Genomic DNA, 15910 nt, shown 5'->3' with positions numbered 1-15910 from the left:
GAGGCAGCTACATATTGATGTTTCTGTCCTTCTAAATATGTAAAATCTTAAAAAAAAAAAAAAGGACTGCTCACTATGAAGTTATAGTTGGGAAAGGTTCCAGAGAACAGTTTTGATAGTTATCAGAAGACAAGTGTAGTCATCAAAATAAGCAAAGTCACTGGAATAGAAAAGGCAATGATGAGTCTGGATGGACTGAAATAAAAATGAGGTTTGGGAACAACAGAAGTAAGTAAGAAGAGATATATAAGCAGTTTATTTACCTTTAACCCATCTGATAAACCATTACTTGATTAAGAATATTTGTGGGAAAATCTGTGTACTAAACACCATGCTAAATATGACAGAGAGATAAAATATCTAATCTCATAATAATTTTCCAAGTAGGTATCATTATTCCCATTTTCCAGACAGACACTGAAATGAGTTAACAGAGAAGTTATCCAATTTGCCAAAGATCACTAAGACAAGCAACAGAACTGGGATTTGAACTCAGGCCTGCCAGACTTCCAAGTCCATGCTTTTTTCATTACCCCATGATACCTCTGCCTAAAATACAGCTCTGACAACATCACTAAACTATATCTTTCCCCATCAGAATGTATTCTCTTACTCTTAACTATCCAGTGTTCCCCTGGTGATGTGATCCTCTACACATCAAAAGCCTACTCTCAGGAGAGTATCTCAGACAAAATGAAAATGACGAGTAACAGTTCACCCTGCCCAGGGATACTTCCACTATTACAGGAATCAGAGTCTTAAGTTAGAAGGAAATGCTAATATAAGCCACTTGGTAGAATATGTACCTTACCTTCTCAGGGGCCAGACCAAGTTTGTATCTTCCAATGTCCATTTTCACAGCTTATAGCTATTGCTCACACAATGAAAATCTCACTCATAAGCCCTGAGGGTCTTCATGGAAGTCTAACCAGCCCCTATCCGGGACACCAAAGGCCAGATGTTGCTGCAGGTTTGCTTCAGAAGGGAACTAAGACCAGGTATTTCACATTTCAAGTATATGACATAATAAGAAAACCTAAAGAAAATGTATTTGATCTTTAAATTTTTAAATGCTGCCCCAAAGTGTGCCCTATTTTATCTTATAAAATAATTTTTTACTGACTCTGGGAATCAGGAGCATTATCTTTATTGTTCTCACCTTTTCTACAATCAAGGATTTTACTGGTACCAAATGGCAAAAGTATCATCTTTCAAAGAAACTGAAGTAAAATTCACATGGAATCCCAGAGTGAATCACGATGAGTGGGTAGAAGAGCACAGCCTGAGAGATATTGCTCCATGGACAAACTGTAAAAACAGCCATCACTGACTGTCCATTTGCTAAAACCAGAATATACTAATAGGTCAAAAGTCTACCGATAACCTGAAAGTTCCCCACAAAGTATTTTAATGAGACAAGGAATGAAAAGAATTTCACAATGTGTTTCAGAATGATTCAAATTCACATAAGAAAATTTCCAGCAAAGCTTAGATATTGAGTTATATGTTTTACATAGAAAATAAAGGAGGTGCTGGAATGGGAATAGGGGGGAGAAAACTGTACTTGAACAATGATTAAAATAAAATAAAAAAAAAAGAAAAGAAAGGAGGTAATTTGGAAATACAAGTGATACTGTTCATTGTTTCTTAACAAAAGTTGTTATATTCCTCACCCTAAAGAAATCACTTTTTATGACATTTCCATTTTATCAATGTTCTAATATGTATGCCAACAGACTTCAGGGGTAGAACTCTTTTTGAAGTAGCAGAAGGAAGAATGTTGCCCTTACATATCTCGACGGCTCCTCCAGGTTCTGGTCATTCATGTCAGTAGGAACAAGCCGGGTAGCCAGTGGTCCCTCCGCAAAAGGTTTTGGTAACTGGCCCCTGAACTCAGATGGAATGAACTGAAGTTGCCAACTGTCAGAAACATAAATAAGGAGAATAATTAAAACACAGGGGACTCATATTGCTAAATGTACTTGAAATAAACAAGCCAAAAAAAATGATGTGAAAAATACTTCATTTCCCTTGGAGATAAAATATTTCTACTAAAACCTCAACCAGGGAGCATAGAGGCAGAGGTCACAATTCAATCCAAACTCATTGAGAAATTTTAAACTCTCAACCCATTTCACCAATTCTCAGCAACAAATATGTAACCAAATGGTCATACCATCAAACACCAGAGAGAAAAGTTTATTTTCTTTGAAGCATCAAAGTTTATTGCCAATTACAACTTATCAAGATTAAAGCAAATTCATCAGGTATATAGAGAAAAGACTGAAACGTAAGAACTCACTATGGGAGAAGGACTTGTAATCATCATAAGTATCTTTAGTTCTGAAACTATTTCAAATGGAGAAGCAATGGTAAAGTTAACACTTAAAAAACAAGCTGTGATTTAATCATTAATGGCTGATACAGGATCTTCATCAAGCACAACATACCACTGCCAGCTAATCTGTTAAAGCCAGTCCCCAAATGGAGCAAGATGACTCACCTTAACCTGACTTCCCTTTTCTTGAAATAGGACTCTTCTCTGTCCAAATTAAGCAAACAGAAGGAACTCCAGAACCTATGCTATCACATCCAACAACCGACAGCTTAGAGAAAAGTGGTACAGATGTCCTAACCACAGCTTCCTCTAATATCCATACATTGGTGGAAAACTTCCACTGTTGTTGGATGACAACATTTCTTCTCTAAAAACACTCTTCTTGCCCTGGCCAAGTAGCTCAGTTGGTTGGAGTGTCGTCCCCCAATGCCAAGGTTGCGGGTTCGATCTCCAGTCAGGGCACATACAAGAAGCAACCAATGAATGCATAAATGAGTGGAACAACAAATCGATGTTTCTCTCCTCTTTCTCTCTAAAATCAATAAATTTAAAAAATTTAAATAAAATAAATAGACTAAGAATAAAAACACACTTTTGCTAAAGTTTCTAGGTGAATTTTAGAAGTAAATTAATATCAGATCATTATGGAAATATAAATATGAATCCCCAGGGAGAGCCACTTCAGGGGCCCAGGGACCGAAGTGATTTTAGAATTTCCCAGACCTCTGACATAAGGGCAGTGCAGGGTGTATAACAAATACAGCAATCAGCCTACCGAACCTAGGTGGTGGGTGCACAGTGCAGACCCCATAGCTCTTTGAGATGGTAATTCAAAACTTTTTGTGAAAAATCCAAAACAAAAGAAAAATTAAGAGGACATTGCCACAGAATTGCAATTTTACTCTATTTAAAACTCTGGTATTAACTTACTTAGGTAAGTAAGTTTGGGGACTGGCTTTAAGGATAACTTACTTATCAGGCAGGAGGAAGCTGCTAGGAAATCGATACCACTCTTTTCCTACACAGACATTAATAGGTCGTCCTTCTGGGACAGTATGAATGGTTGGGTCTGTAGCAATTCGGTAAAATTCTGGATATAAATCGAGGGGTGCATGATAGCCTGGAAGGGAAAAAGGTTTGTGAAAACCAAAAATGAGTAAGTAACATGAGATTCTGACATGTAATTACAATGTATTTAATATCTCACTGTAATCTATGTGAAATTAAAGATTATAAAAAATGTATAATCACAGGATTTTAGCCCCAAATCTATACCCTAAGTTTAAAACTTCCTTAATAAGGAAAAAGCATCCTTTTAAAGGGAAAAAAGTCGAGAATAGAGAAAAAAATTACAGTTAATCACACTTAAAGGAATCTCAATTTTCTCTTCAATCTGAAGATCCAGAAGTCATATCCCAGACTTAATATTAAGTCTACAGGTTCTCCCTATAGAAAAGTCCTCCTCCCAGGTTAAGCTGAATTGTGTTAAACAATCACACATCAAGCAAAACCCAAAGTGAAGTGCCTCATGAGTCTGGGTTAAGGCATTCTTGGTACACTTACCTCTGAACAGTGCCACAGAGCGAGAAAAGGATAAGAGTCCAAATAGGAACAGTATTCCTAATGCCAGCCAATTTGAAGTCACAGTATAATGCTCTAGGCGGTATCGCTGAAACATGAAGTGGTAACATTTCTGGAAGGAAAGAAAAACTGTATTAAAAAAAAGATACACCTTGCAGAATACACATATTCAGAAGACATCATAGTAAAACAAAGAGGGAAAAGGTAGCACAAGAGGTTCTATCAAAGATCTGAGCACTTGCAAACAGTGAGGTACCCACTCCAAATTCTAAGATCAAAGCAAGCTCCAATAAGACAACCTTAAGGTCAGCCTGGCCAGCAGGCTTCCTAAGAATGAAATCTCAGTAGTTTCACAGGAAAATTATTTGGATATTTCTCTAAGTTCTTAAAATGCTAATAATTTATTTTTAAAAGATTTTAAACAAGCCCTGGCTGGCGTAGCTCAGTGGATTGAGTGTGGGCTGGGAACCAAAGTGTCCCAGGTTCGATTCCCAGCCAGGGTACATTCCTGGGTTTGTAGGCCATTACCCCCAGCAACCGCACATTGATGTTTCTCTCTCTCTCTCTCCCTCCCTCCCTTCCCTCTCTAAACATAAATAAAATCTTTAAAAAAAAATTTTAAACAAATGCTTCTTTATAGTTTGATATATAAAGTATCAATCTATTTTGATATAAAGACTATTAATCTTTACTTTCCTTGCAGACAAGTTTTCATCAAAGTTTTCAGTGTCAGCAAAATATTTTATGACCAAATAAGAAGAAAAAGGAATTTCTCTCACAAAACATTAGGAAAAGGCTGCTTATTATCTGCTAAACTATATAAACTAAATGAATATCATTATGATATATTTATAGATATAAGGTCTGTCTAGAAAAAGTCCAGCCATTGTTAATATAATGAGAACGGTTTGTACAACGTCAGTGTAACCTGGCAGCCAAGGAGAGTGGACTGGAATGAGCATGCGTGAACAATGACAATTTCACTGTACTAGTCAGTGGAGATGGTAGACACCACTGAGTGAGCATGTGTAGTGTGTGGTCATTGCATTAAAAATGACTGAGTAGAGCAACAAATCTGCATCAAATTTTGCACTAAGCTTGAACATTCCTGTGTTAAAACTATTCAGATGATTCAGAAGCCTGCAGCTATGGACAACTGGTGATTGGCATCTTCATCATGACAATGCACCGCTTAAGCATCACATCTCCTGCAGAGTATTTTGGTGAAATATCAAATCACCCAGGTGATTCAGCACCCCCTACAGCCTAGATTTGGTGCCCTGCAAATTCTGGCTTTTCCCAAAACTAAAATCACCTTTGAAAGGGAAGAGATTTTGGATTATTAATGAGATTCAGGAAAATATGACAGGGCAGCTGATGGTGATTGAGAGAACTGTGTGAGGTCCCAAGGTGCCCACTTTGAAGGGGACTGAGGCATCATTGTCTTATGTGCAATGTTTTTTATATCTTGTATCTTCCCCAATAAATGTCTCTATTTTTCTTACTACATGGCTGGATAATTTCTGGACAGACCTTGTAATACATTAATTCTACAATCTTTAAGCACCATCCCAATAGATGTCTTTCCTTCCTCCTCCCCCTCCTAGACTAGAACTACTTTTGGAAAGCAATTTGCAATACATAACAAACACCATAAATATGTTTAGATGTCTATATTTTGGGAAATCTGTTGTAAGTAAACAATCCAAATACCTAAATAAAGATATTTGTCCTAGCATTATTTATAATACTGAAATAAGTGAGCAACCTAAACTCTAACATAATATTTGATATTATAATCAATTCAATGTTATATATTACAGATTACATAATAATACATATTATAACCGATCCAGAACATTATTCTGCTATTAAAATGATGGGTATAGATATGGCAACATAAAGAATGCTATGATATATGTAATTATATTAAAAGGGATATAAATTATATATAAACTTAGATGACAACCAAAATATACTTGGATATGTGATAGGCAAAAATTTGGGCAGGTGTTTTGTTAGTGTGGTAGGACAAATTTAGAAAGTCGTAAAAGAAAAATTACCTGCAATGAAGTTCAATTACTTTTATAATTAAAATTATTTAAAAGTATCCTGACATGAATGAGCCTCAACAACATTATACTAAGTGAATGAAGCTAGTCACAAAAAGACCAGACATTTTCATTCCATTTATATGAGATGTCATAAAACAGGCAAATCTACAGAGACACAAAGTAGATTAGTGGTAGTTATGACTGGGGAGATATGGGAAAGGGTTGTGACGACAGCTAGAAAGTGCAGGGTTTCTGAAGTGATGAAAATGCTCTAAAATTGAATGTGGTGATGGTCACCCATATCTGAGGGTATACTACTGGGTTGGCCAGAAAGTTCATTTAGTTTTTCTGTATGATGGCTTTAGTATAGTGCTTAGTTGTCCTTCGTTGAAGAGCAGACAATCCATTAGCTCTGCTCAGAAGCCATCACTCTGTGGTAGGCCCATACAGTGACTTAAAAATACTTGGATTCTGGTTGGCAACAAAGTCAATTAACACACAAATTAATACTACAAATATGTAATCAGCAAAAAAGATTACAATTAACAGCTAAGCAATCACTACATAAAGCTTTAATAATATGATCTATACCAGGTTTAATGAATGGATAAAATATATTAGGTGGAAGCATTTTGTAATTTGCCTTTAAGCCTAAGGAACAATTTAAAATGTGAAACAGAATGAAGCTGATATACATTTCCCTGAAACTCACCTGAAGTGCAGACAGGGCCACAGCGCCACAGAGACATATAAGTGGATATACAGGGAAAAGAAATCTCTCTTCTTTGTGGGGCTGGATGAAGAAAATTATAAACCAGATATACATTGGAGCCAAGGTAAGCCAATATGGGTGGCCTAAATTCTGAACTGCAAGACACAGAAAAATATCCACGTTTCACCATACTAAAATAAAACAACATATTAAGTTTCAATGTTCTCTTTATCTCAAACATGAAAATATGGCCTACGACACCCCATAAAAGATTTTAATTCTTGTATTCACACCTTCTCCAATGCAGTAAAGAAGTACAAAGAGGTATATATACTTCTAACTAAACTGTCCCAAGAGCTCCAACATCTAAATGGAGGCACAACATGAGATTTGGCTAGAACAAATGGAAATCAGGTGAATGAGAAATAGAACTTAATCTCTACACTGAATGAAGAAAAAATGTGTTCTCTCTTTAATGAGTCCTGCTACTAAGACTAAAGTTTCCTGAGATTAACCAAAAGCATAACATAAATTCATTCTTGGGTTTTAATTCCTATGTGGTGTTCAATACATTAACCTTCTTACATATACACTAGTCAGTCTGTTCAAATATCTACAGATGAAAGGAAAACAAAAAAGAGCCAAATTCTCAAATCCATCACTGGTTTTTATTAAGTCAAAAATGACAAAAAGTTTGTTTCAAAGCAAAAAAAAAAAAAATTCTTACAGGAAGTTTACTGATCAAGTTTTCTTTTCTCTCCTGCAAATATCCATCCACTCTGAATTCCACAATTGGAACCAAAATGTACTTAATGCAGGTGAAAGAATTAAAGGAATTTAATGAACACTAAGACCACGCATATGCTGCAAAGTTCTTATGGTTAGGTGCCTACACACTACATGATAAGCCTGTAACCCATATTGAAGGCACCCCCTACTGTGCTTATATTAGTGATAATGAGCAGTGTATAGAATCACTGGCAAGTGGTAGATACAGAGCACCCCCTGTTGTCCATCATGTCTACAATGAACAATTTCAGAAGAAACGACTGTCATCAAGATCCATCATAAAAATAAAAATTTTAAAAACCAAAATTTTTAATTAAAAAAATCCACCTTAGCGATGCTTGATTTAGCATGCCTAAATTATCTGTATTTTTTGTTAAAGTTTATTTATTGATTGATTTTTAGAGAAAGAGAGAGAGAAATCTATCTGTTGTTGCATTTATTTATGTATTCATTGGTTGCTTCTTGTGTGTGCCCTTTCCGGTGGTCAAATCCACAACCATGGCATATTGGGATGATGCTCTAACTAACTGGGCTATTCACCCAGGGCCTAAATTATATGTATTTTTAAAAAGAGATTTTATTAATTTATTTTTAGAGAGAGGGGAAGGGAAAAACAGAGGGAAAGAAACATCGATGTGAGACAAAAACATAGATGGGTTGCCTCTCATAAGTGCTCCAACCAGGGGCCAAACCGGCAACCCAGGCCTGTACCCTGACTGGGAATTGACCTGGTGACTTTTTGCTTTGTGGGATGACAGCAAACCAACTGAGCCACAATGGTCAGGGCAATTATCTATATTTTTGAAGAAACTCTATAGCAGGGGTATCAAATTCATTTTCATCAGGGGCCACATCAGCCTTGTGGTTGCCTTAAAAAGGGCCAAAATAATTTTAGGACTTTATAAATGTAACTACTCCTTAACAGTTAAGCAGTTGAAATTACATTCTGCCCTTTGAAGGCAGCCACAAAGCTGATGTGGCCCCTGGTGAAAATGAGTTTGACACTCCTGCTCTATAGGGATAAAAATTCTTGAACTGTAATAACAAGTTTATCTCTTAAACTTTCCATTCTTACATTTTATCATGAGATTTCAGGCTATAATTTAGGATCTGTCCCTCCCTAGGAAGTATAAGGTATGTCTGAAAAAAGTCCAGCCATTGTTAATATAATGAGAACAGTTTGCACAACATTGATGTAACCTGGCAGCCAAGGAGAGTGGACTGGAATGTGCATGCATGGGCAATAATGACTTCACTGTACTAGTCAGTGAGGGCAGTAGATGCCACTGAATGAGCATGTGTACGGTGTGGTCATCACATTCAAAGTGACTGAGCAAGCAGAGCAACAAATCTGCATCACATTTTGCATTAAGCTTGAACATTCCTCCATGGAAGCCATTCGGATGATTCAGAAGGCCACAACTACGGGCAACTAGTGACTGGCAGCTTCATCATGACAATCCATCACATCTTCTGCAGTTGTTTGGTGAACCATCAAATCACCCAGGTGACTCAGCCCCCCTACGGCACAGATTTGGCACCCTGCAACTTCTGGCTTTTCCCAAAACTAAAATCATCTTTGAAAGGGAAGAGATATCAGACCACTCACTGATGAGATTCAGGAAAATACAATGGGGCAGCTGATGGCGATTAGAACTGTGTGAGGTCCCAAGGTGCCTACTTTGAAGGGGACTGAGGCATCATTGTTCTATGTACAATGTTTCTTGTACCTTGTATCATCTTAAAGAAAAGTCCCTATTTTTCATATTACATGGTTGGGTACTTCCTGGACAAACCTCGTATTTTAGGTTGGAGTTTTCTTAATTGAAGCAAAGTAACCTATCTTTTACAAGTAAACAATCTTTTTCTCTTCTGTATCTCAAAGGCTAACAAATGCATTTTTAAAATATGGCCTAAAATTCTGAAATGTCCTCCATATAATATACAAAATCAAAACAACAGTTGTACTACATGATAGAATAAGTGGGTAATTTCTTTCTCAGTTCTTTATATTTTTTCTTTTTAAAAAGTATTATTGCTATTATAAAATACATAAAAAGTATAAATAAAAAACAGAAAGCATTCATTTTCTTACTAGGTGGACATTATACATTTTTAAACCAAAATTGGATTCATACTGTAGAAAACAGCTTAATGTACTCTTTTCATACTTGCACTACAAACATTGCCAAATTTTCAACAAGCATACATTATTTTTATAATCAGGAAAAAAAGTTCCTTTCCAAAAAAAGAAAAAGTGATCCTTGAGAAATACAAAAGATGGAGGAATCAATTGTCACCTCAATGGAACAAACAGCTGAATACAAACGTGGGGCGCTGCAAGACAAATGGCCTCCTTTCCTCAGAAATCTTCAGGAGAAAAAGGTGAGAATGAGAAACCTCTTAAAAAGTTTACGGAACGTAGTATTAAATTCAGTATATGACCTTTGTTTAATCCTGCTTTAAAACAAACTAACTGTAAAAAGCTATTTTGCAGACAATGAAGAAAATCTGAGTATCAACTTGATATTAGATAACTTTAAGGAATGAAGGCATTATAGTTATGTTGGTATAGTTACCTAATTATTAATATTAGAAAGAAGCCATGGCTGGTGTGGCTCAGCAGATTGAGTGCTGGCCTGCAAACCAAAGGGTCACTAGTTCAATTCTCAGTCAGGACACATGCCTGGGTTGCAGGCCATATCCCCAGTTGCAGGCATGTGAAAGGTAACCACACATTGATGCTTCTCTCCCTCTCTTTCTCCTTGCCTTCCCCTCTCTCTAAAAATAAATAAATAAAATTGTTTAAAAAAAAAAGGAAGGAAGCACAGGGAATCAAATGTTAAGCTTAATGAACTAGGGAGTAGAAACAAATATTAAGGTTAATAAACTGGGAGGCTGAAGCAGACACTTAGAGCAGCTTTCCATTCAGTTTACTAAGAGGCTACAGTATAAACAGACTCACAAACACTGCAGGGGACTGCTGCTGAGGAGACTGAGTCCTCATAACACAGGAAATCTCCTGAGGGGCACAGTGCTTGCTCTTCAGTACCCATTGTTGGAGGGTGCACCAGCAGGTGCTTCAGTATAGAAGCCTGTCTGTCTAACTAGGGGGTGGGCCCATCATGAGCCCCGAAAGCTTGGGAAGTTGATTGGTTATTTTTTAAAATCTGTTTATAACCTCAGGGGAACAATGAAACCACCTCCTCTCTCTCTCTGATTCTAACTTGTCTCACTCACTGGACTGTTCTCTCTACATAGCAATGTGGCCTTAGCAGTCGCATGGATGAACTCCAAATGCAGGCTCCAGGTAAGAGCCTGGACATAGCAGCACAGGTGAGAACATGAGCTAAGCTAGAAAATGGGGACTCAGACCACACAGAAACACTGGGCACTGGCCTTTGTTTCAGCCTTACTGAACACATGGGATAGATAGCGATGGGACATTGAGAGCCCAGGAGGGGCACTCTTTTGATTTTGCATTGAGCACCCAAATAAATCTTACTACCAGATCTCATCCTCCCTTGTGCGTCCCTAGAAATGCTTTTTCTTGAGATACTGCAAGGATTTCACTTCCACCACCAACATCTGGCGAGCCAGCATGAGTGGGAGGAGCTGTGGCTTGCAGTAAAACTCCTTGATCTTTGCCCTGGCTAGGTGGCTCATTCGGCTGGAGCATTGTCCCATGCACCAAAAGGTTGTGGGTTCAATCCCCAGTCAGGGTGCATACAGGAGAGGGTCAATTTATGTTTCTCTCTCACATTGATGTTTCTCTCCCTCTATCTTCTCTCCTTCTCTTTCTGTCTCCTCCCCTACCTTCCTCTATCTCTAAAATCAATAAACATACCCTTGGGTGAGGATTAAAAAAATAAACATAAATAAAAAAAAAAGAAAACTGCTCAATCTTCACTTGTCTCTCCCCACCCCTCTACTACCACCTGTATTTCTTCCATTTATTGTATCACTGTTACAGCCCCATGCAGCTCAGGCTGTAGCTTGGGCATAACCTGTCCTGTGTCCAAAATGGTCCCAGTGCTGTGGGTCCCTGCAGGGCAATGAGCATATGGGTGCCAGTGGAACACAATGTAGGGAGCAAGCACACACCCACTGCTGCCTTGGACTTTATTCCTGGCACATGAAACCCCAAGTACGCCCAGCTACTACATCTCCATCTTCTGCATAGGAAAGGGGATTTCCCACAGCCATTGCCAAGCCAGCTGAGCTGTGAGCAATGTGAACACATAGCTCCTTTCCCATTTTGCCTTTTTCTGCTGTCTCAGACTGTGCAGATTCCCTGCTTCCTGTGGCTCAGCAGCAGGAGCCTGCAGTCTCCACAGGCAAGGGGCACTCGGGTCCCCGCCCAGAACCCAGCTTGGGGATTTCCCCTCTTCGAGCAATTGCTGCTTGCTTTCATACCAGCAAAGCCTTGCATTTGGAAGTCTTCTCAACTGATAGTCTTGCAAATTCAGAAACTGGTTTATGATTTGATGTGTTCATTATTAACCTTTCTGTTCTTCCTTCTGTTTTCATAGGGTGTATGCCTATGAGCTTATTTGCCTGGTTGCTTGTTTACATGGCATAGGCCTCTCTTTAGAAGCCCATGTACATCACCTTCTCCTGAAGTAAGACTCAATGGTTTGGCTGAATTGACTTGTGGTCAGGACTAGCTGGTTGAGTCAGTGAAGTATGGGGCAGTCTATTGGTTTCACTTGAAACTGCTTTCCTTTTATGCCCTAATGGTTCAGACGGAAAAGGCTCAAAGGTCTTTGTGGGGAAAAATCTTAGAATGTTCCCAAGCAGAATTTGACTTAAACAGTAAACGAGAGGGCTTCAGACAGATGTGACACACCTTGGTCCAGGGAAGCCATTCCTCCAACCTAATCTGGGACATTATCAAGTTAGTCCCTCCCTCTATCACCTGGTTCTTACCTCTCAGCAGACCTTTAGTTGCTATAATTCTCATTTTTGGAATATGTCTTCTAACCTTCTTGTTAAATTTGTCACCTCAAGAACACAAGGATCCTAGCTCATCCAACATCGTCATCCTCTAGATATCATGTATGCTGCCTCTGAGGCACAGATGACTAACCTGGACTTTGCAAAATCCCTCTTCCCTGTATAAAGACTCTCCTTCCCTTTTTGCTCCTTTCTTCCTTCAGCAGATAAGAAGACCCCCTGGGCCTGGGAATAGGCAGGGCTGCATCTTTGACAGCAAAAAGCAGCTATAGAGGATGAGACCTTCATCTATTTACCCTTATAAGATTATAAGGCCCAAAGTTTTCACAGGGAAAAATGTTAGTGTAGTTAGCTAATTGTTAATATAAGAAAGGAAGCAAAAGGAATCAAATATTAAGTTTAATAAACTAGGGAGGTGAATAAATATTAAGCTTAATTTAATAAGCTGGAAAGCTGAAGCAGATAGTAGGACAACATTCCATTGAGTTTACTAGGAAACTATAGTATAAACAAATTCATTCACACATTCCGGGGGACTGCCACCAAGGAAAGTTAATGCAGAGCAGACAGGAAACTCCCCCTGACGGTGTTGCTGGCTGGGTACTGGATTCCCAGAGGGAGAATGGGGGGAATCTCCTCTGCTAGGTACACGTGCAGTGGAAACCAGATGACATATTAGGACTTTTTGACATGAACAATAGAAGTCAAGATAGCGCAGGGGGAGGTATTTCTACTCTTGGACATGTGCAATGAGAATCAGGGTGATGACATAGAAGGTCAGAGCCTAGCCTGGGAAATACTGGAAAGGTAACTGGATTGGCTAGAGGGCATGGAACCCCACTAGGTCCAGGAAAGGAATTAGTTGGGAAGGAGGGTCCAACTCAAGCCCAGGAAATATCAGGAAGTTAGGCTGGATGGTATGAATGGCACCTTATTCTTTACCAAGAACTGATAGGGGACTCAAGACTTGGAAAATTTTAGCTTAAGGTAAAAAGTTATAAATCTAGCAAGTAATGTGTATGTTAAAGCTTTTGTTTCAGAAACTACAGATAATGCCTATCCTGGTTCCTGGGAAAACAGTCGACCTCCTGGGGCACTGCTAAAGATTACCGCCTGGGGACATCTGGACCTTTTGTGTCCCAGGGAGAGCAGTTGACCACCTTCCCCTGGAAACAGCTAACTGCCCAGAAAAGGAATGCTGAAGCTTTGCTCATCTAATCCTACCTGAATTTCAAAGTCCTCACCGCTCCTTGTTTATCCACTCACCCCACCTTATAAAAATTCTGTCCAGGAAAGAGAAAGACAAGATGGTTTGTTAGGGTATGAACCCACCATCTTCTCAAATCTCAGGCCATCTGAATAGGCTCCCATAAAGATTTAATTGCAGTATTGCTTACTGGGTTTGGTAGTGACAGGCATCCTGAACGCCGGCCAGTGTCGTTTCCAGTTATAGAACCAAGAAATATATGGAGGATTAACAGGAGCCTAGTGGCAGTTATTGGTAGAGCCTGCCTGCCTTCTATGTCCCTGAGAGTTAATTCCCTTAACTCCAATAAAATCTTGCCATGATGTTTAAACTTCTCCACACATCCGCTGTTTGAAATTCTTTTCTCTTGACACCACAAAAGAGCTCATTTTCACTAGCAACAGTTGTGTTAAAACAGTCCTCACACAAAACAAAAGTGACTCTGAAGACTGCTGTCATAGTCTATTACTATAATACACTGAATTCTTCAAAAACTGGGAATAGTAGGAAAGCAGAATAAGGGGTGGAATGGAGGGATCAGTTACATGGCATCCAAATCAGACTGAAAAGTCTGAAATAAAATCTCTTTCCAAGTGTCATATAACTTTCTGCTCAAATCTGTATTCTGTAAAAGAAACTATGGGCACTGGATATCCAAAGCCATGACAACTTGAGATAACACTGGCTGTCCAATACAGAAACAGAGCAAGCAAGTGACAAACTAAAATTTTCACAATACTGCAAACATAGAAGCAAAACAAAACAAAGAAAAGCATCATGCTTCTTAGGAAGTCCAAAGCTTCTCTCACTTCAGGATCCAATGTGGCTTAGTTTTCAGATTTTGGGTGGAAGTAATTTCCCAAAGAATGTTTGCCTCTAGCATTGATTATCTTAAGCAATGTATCATGTTAACACACACTTCTTTAAAAAATAGAAGACTCAATCAAATAGGCTTATCTTCAGAGATTTTATAAGTGTTTTTGCCTCCCTGGGTGGTTCTATAAATTATATTGACTTCCTTACTTTAATGGCTATAAAGCTCCTCCCTGCCAGTTTAACTTGTAATTATTAACCAAATCTTCACAGATGTATAAATAATCTTCACATACAGATTGATAATTCAAAAAGCCAACCATTTCCATAGGAAGAAAATGGAGAATAAATAAGCAGATTCTTTTTCACTTCTTGGTATGTATTATTACTTGCTCTTTCCTCCCCCCAAATTTATCCCTTATGCCACTCACCATGAAATCTCTGCAGTAGGTGTTCCATGAGAGAAGTCAGTGGTAAGACCAGGAGAGCCAAGGCAAAGACTACATTAAAATTCAGAAATCCATTCATTAAATAGAAATGCCAGGGTTCTGTACCTGAGGGAGACAAAGAGATAAGAAATCATTAGTAGGTGCCTTCAATAGTATTACACTGTTTGATTCTTAATATTCTACATTTCAGTAATGATGATCCAATGCCCCAAGTAAGAGAGTCCACAAGCCCACTCTTTCCATGTTCAGCCACACACAGAAAGCACAAGAGCAGAAGATGTAAGATGGGAAGAAAATGGGATTGGTCATGATTTAGACAGAAATCAAGTTTCAAATATTAAGCTGTATTTTCTATACTGACCACTCTATTTCAAACAGCAATGCCCCATTGGGACAAATACTTTGTCAAAACAACCAAATAATTTAAACAGATTACTGGTGCTACTGTGATTTATAATAAGCAATATGTATTTGGTCTTCATCTCCATTCTGGTACAAAACTCCTAAAACTCTTGGAATTTCCTAAGTGATCAGAGTGATAAAGTGTCTTTTGTTATGTTAATTAGGGGACTTTAGGAAAGCCCTAGATAACCTAAGAATGGGAACTGGTTGCCAGGGGAACCAATTTTATGATAGAGGGTCAGAATTTTCAATCCTACCCCCTGAACTCTGACATCAGGGGAAAGGAGAGGGGCTGGCAACAAAGTTCAATCACCAATGGCCAATGGTTTAATCAATCAAGTCTATGTAATGAAGCCTCCAAAAAAACCAGAAAGGACAGGATCCCACATTGATGAACACACAGGTGTGAGGAGAGCAGAGACAGCAAAGGGCCTCCAGCTTCTTCCCACATAACTTGCTCCATGCATCTCTTCAATTTGGTTATTCACTTAGGTCCTAAAATAAACAACTTAAGTACATGTTTCTCTGAGTTCTGTGAGCTGCTCTAACAAATTAATTGCACCCATAGAG

General features: G+C 38.5%; 1 protein-coding gene across 2 annotated transcripts in view; it reads right to left on the bottom strand.

The window, feature by feature from the left end:
• ALG9 (ALG9 alpha-1,2-mannosyltransferase) overlaps positions 1-15910 on the bottom strand; it is a 134935-nt gene that overhangs the window by 78630 nt on the left and 40395 nt on the right. For both annotated transcript variants that reach the window (XM_028515821.2, XM_036028585.1), the window contains 5 exons: positions 14921-15043; positions 6686-6840; positions 3902-4031; positions 3311-3458; positions 1791-1920 (listed from right to left, as the gene is read on the bottom strand). In XM_028515821.2, coding sequence (XP_028371622.1) covers positions 1791-1920; positions 3311-3458; positions 3902-4031; positions 6686-6840; positions 14921-15043 — 686 coding nt within the window. The remainder of the gene's footprint in view (positions 1-1790; positions 1921-3310; positions 3459-3901; positions 4032-6685; positions 6841-14920; positions 15044-15910) is intronic.

This window comes from Phyllostomus discolor, chromosome 6 (genome assembly GCF_004126475.2).
Source record: "Phyllostomus discolor isolate MPI-MPIP mPhyDis1 chromosome 6, mPhyDis1.pri.v3, whole genome shotgun sequence".
Taxonomy (NCBI): domain Eukaryota; kingdom Metazoa; phylum Chordata; class Mammalia; order Chiroptera; family Phyllostomidae; genus Phyllostomus; species Phyllostomus discolor.
The sequence above is the reverse complement of the archived record's forward strand: the minus strand, read 5'-3'. Positions and strand labels throughout refer to the sequence as shown.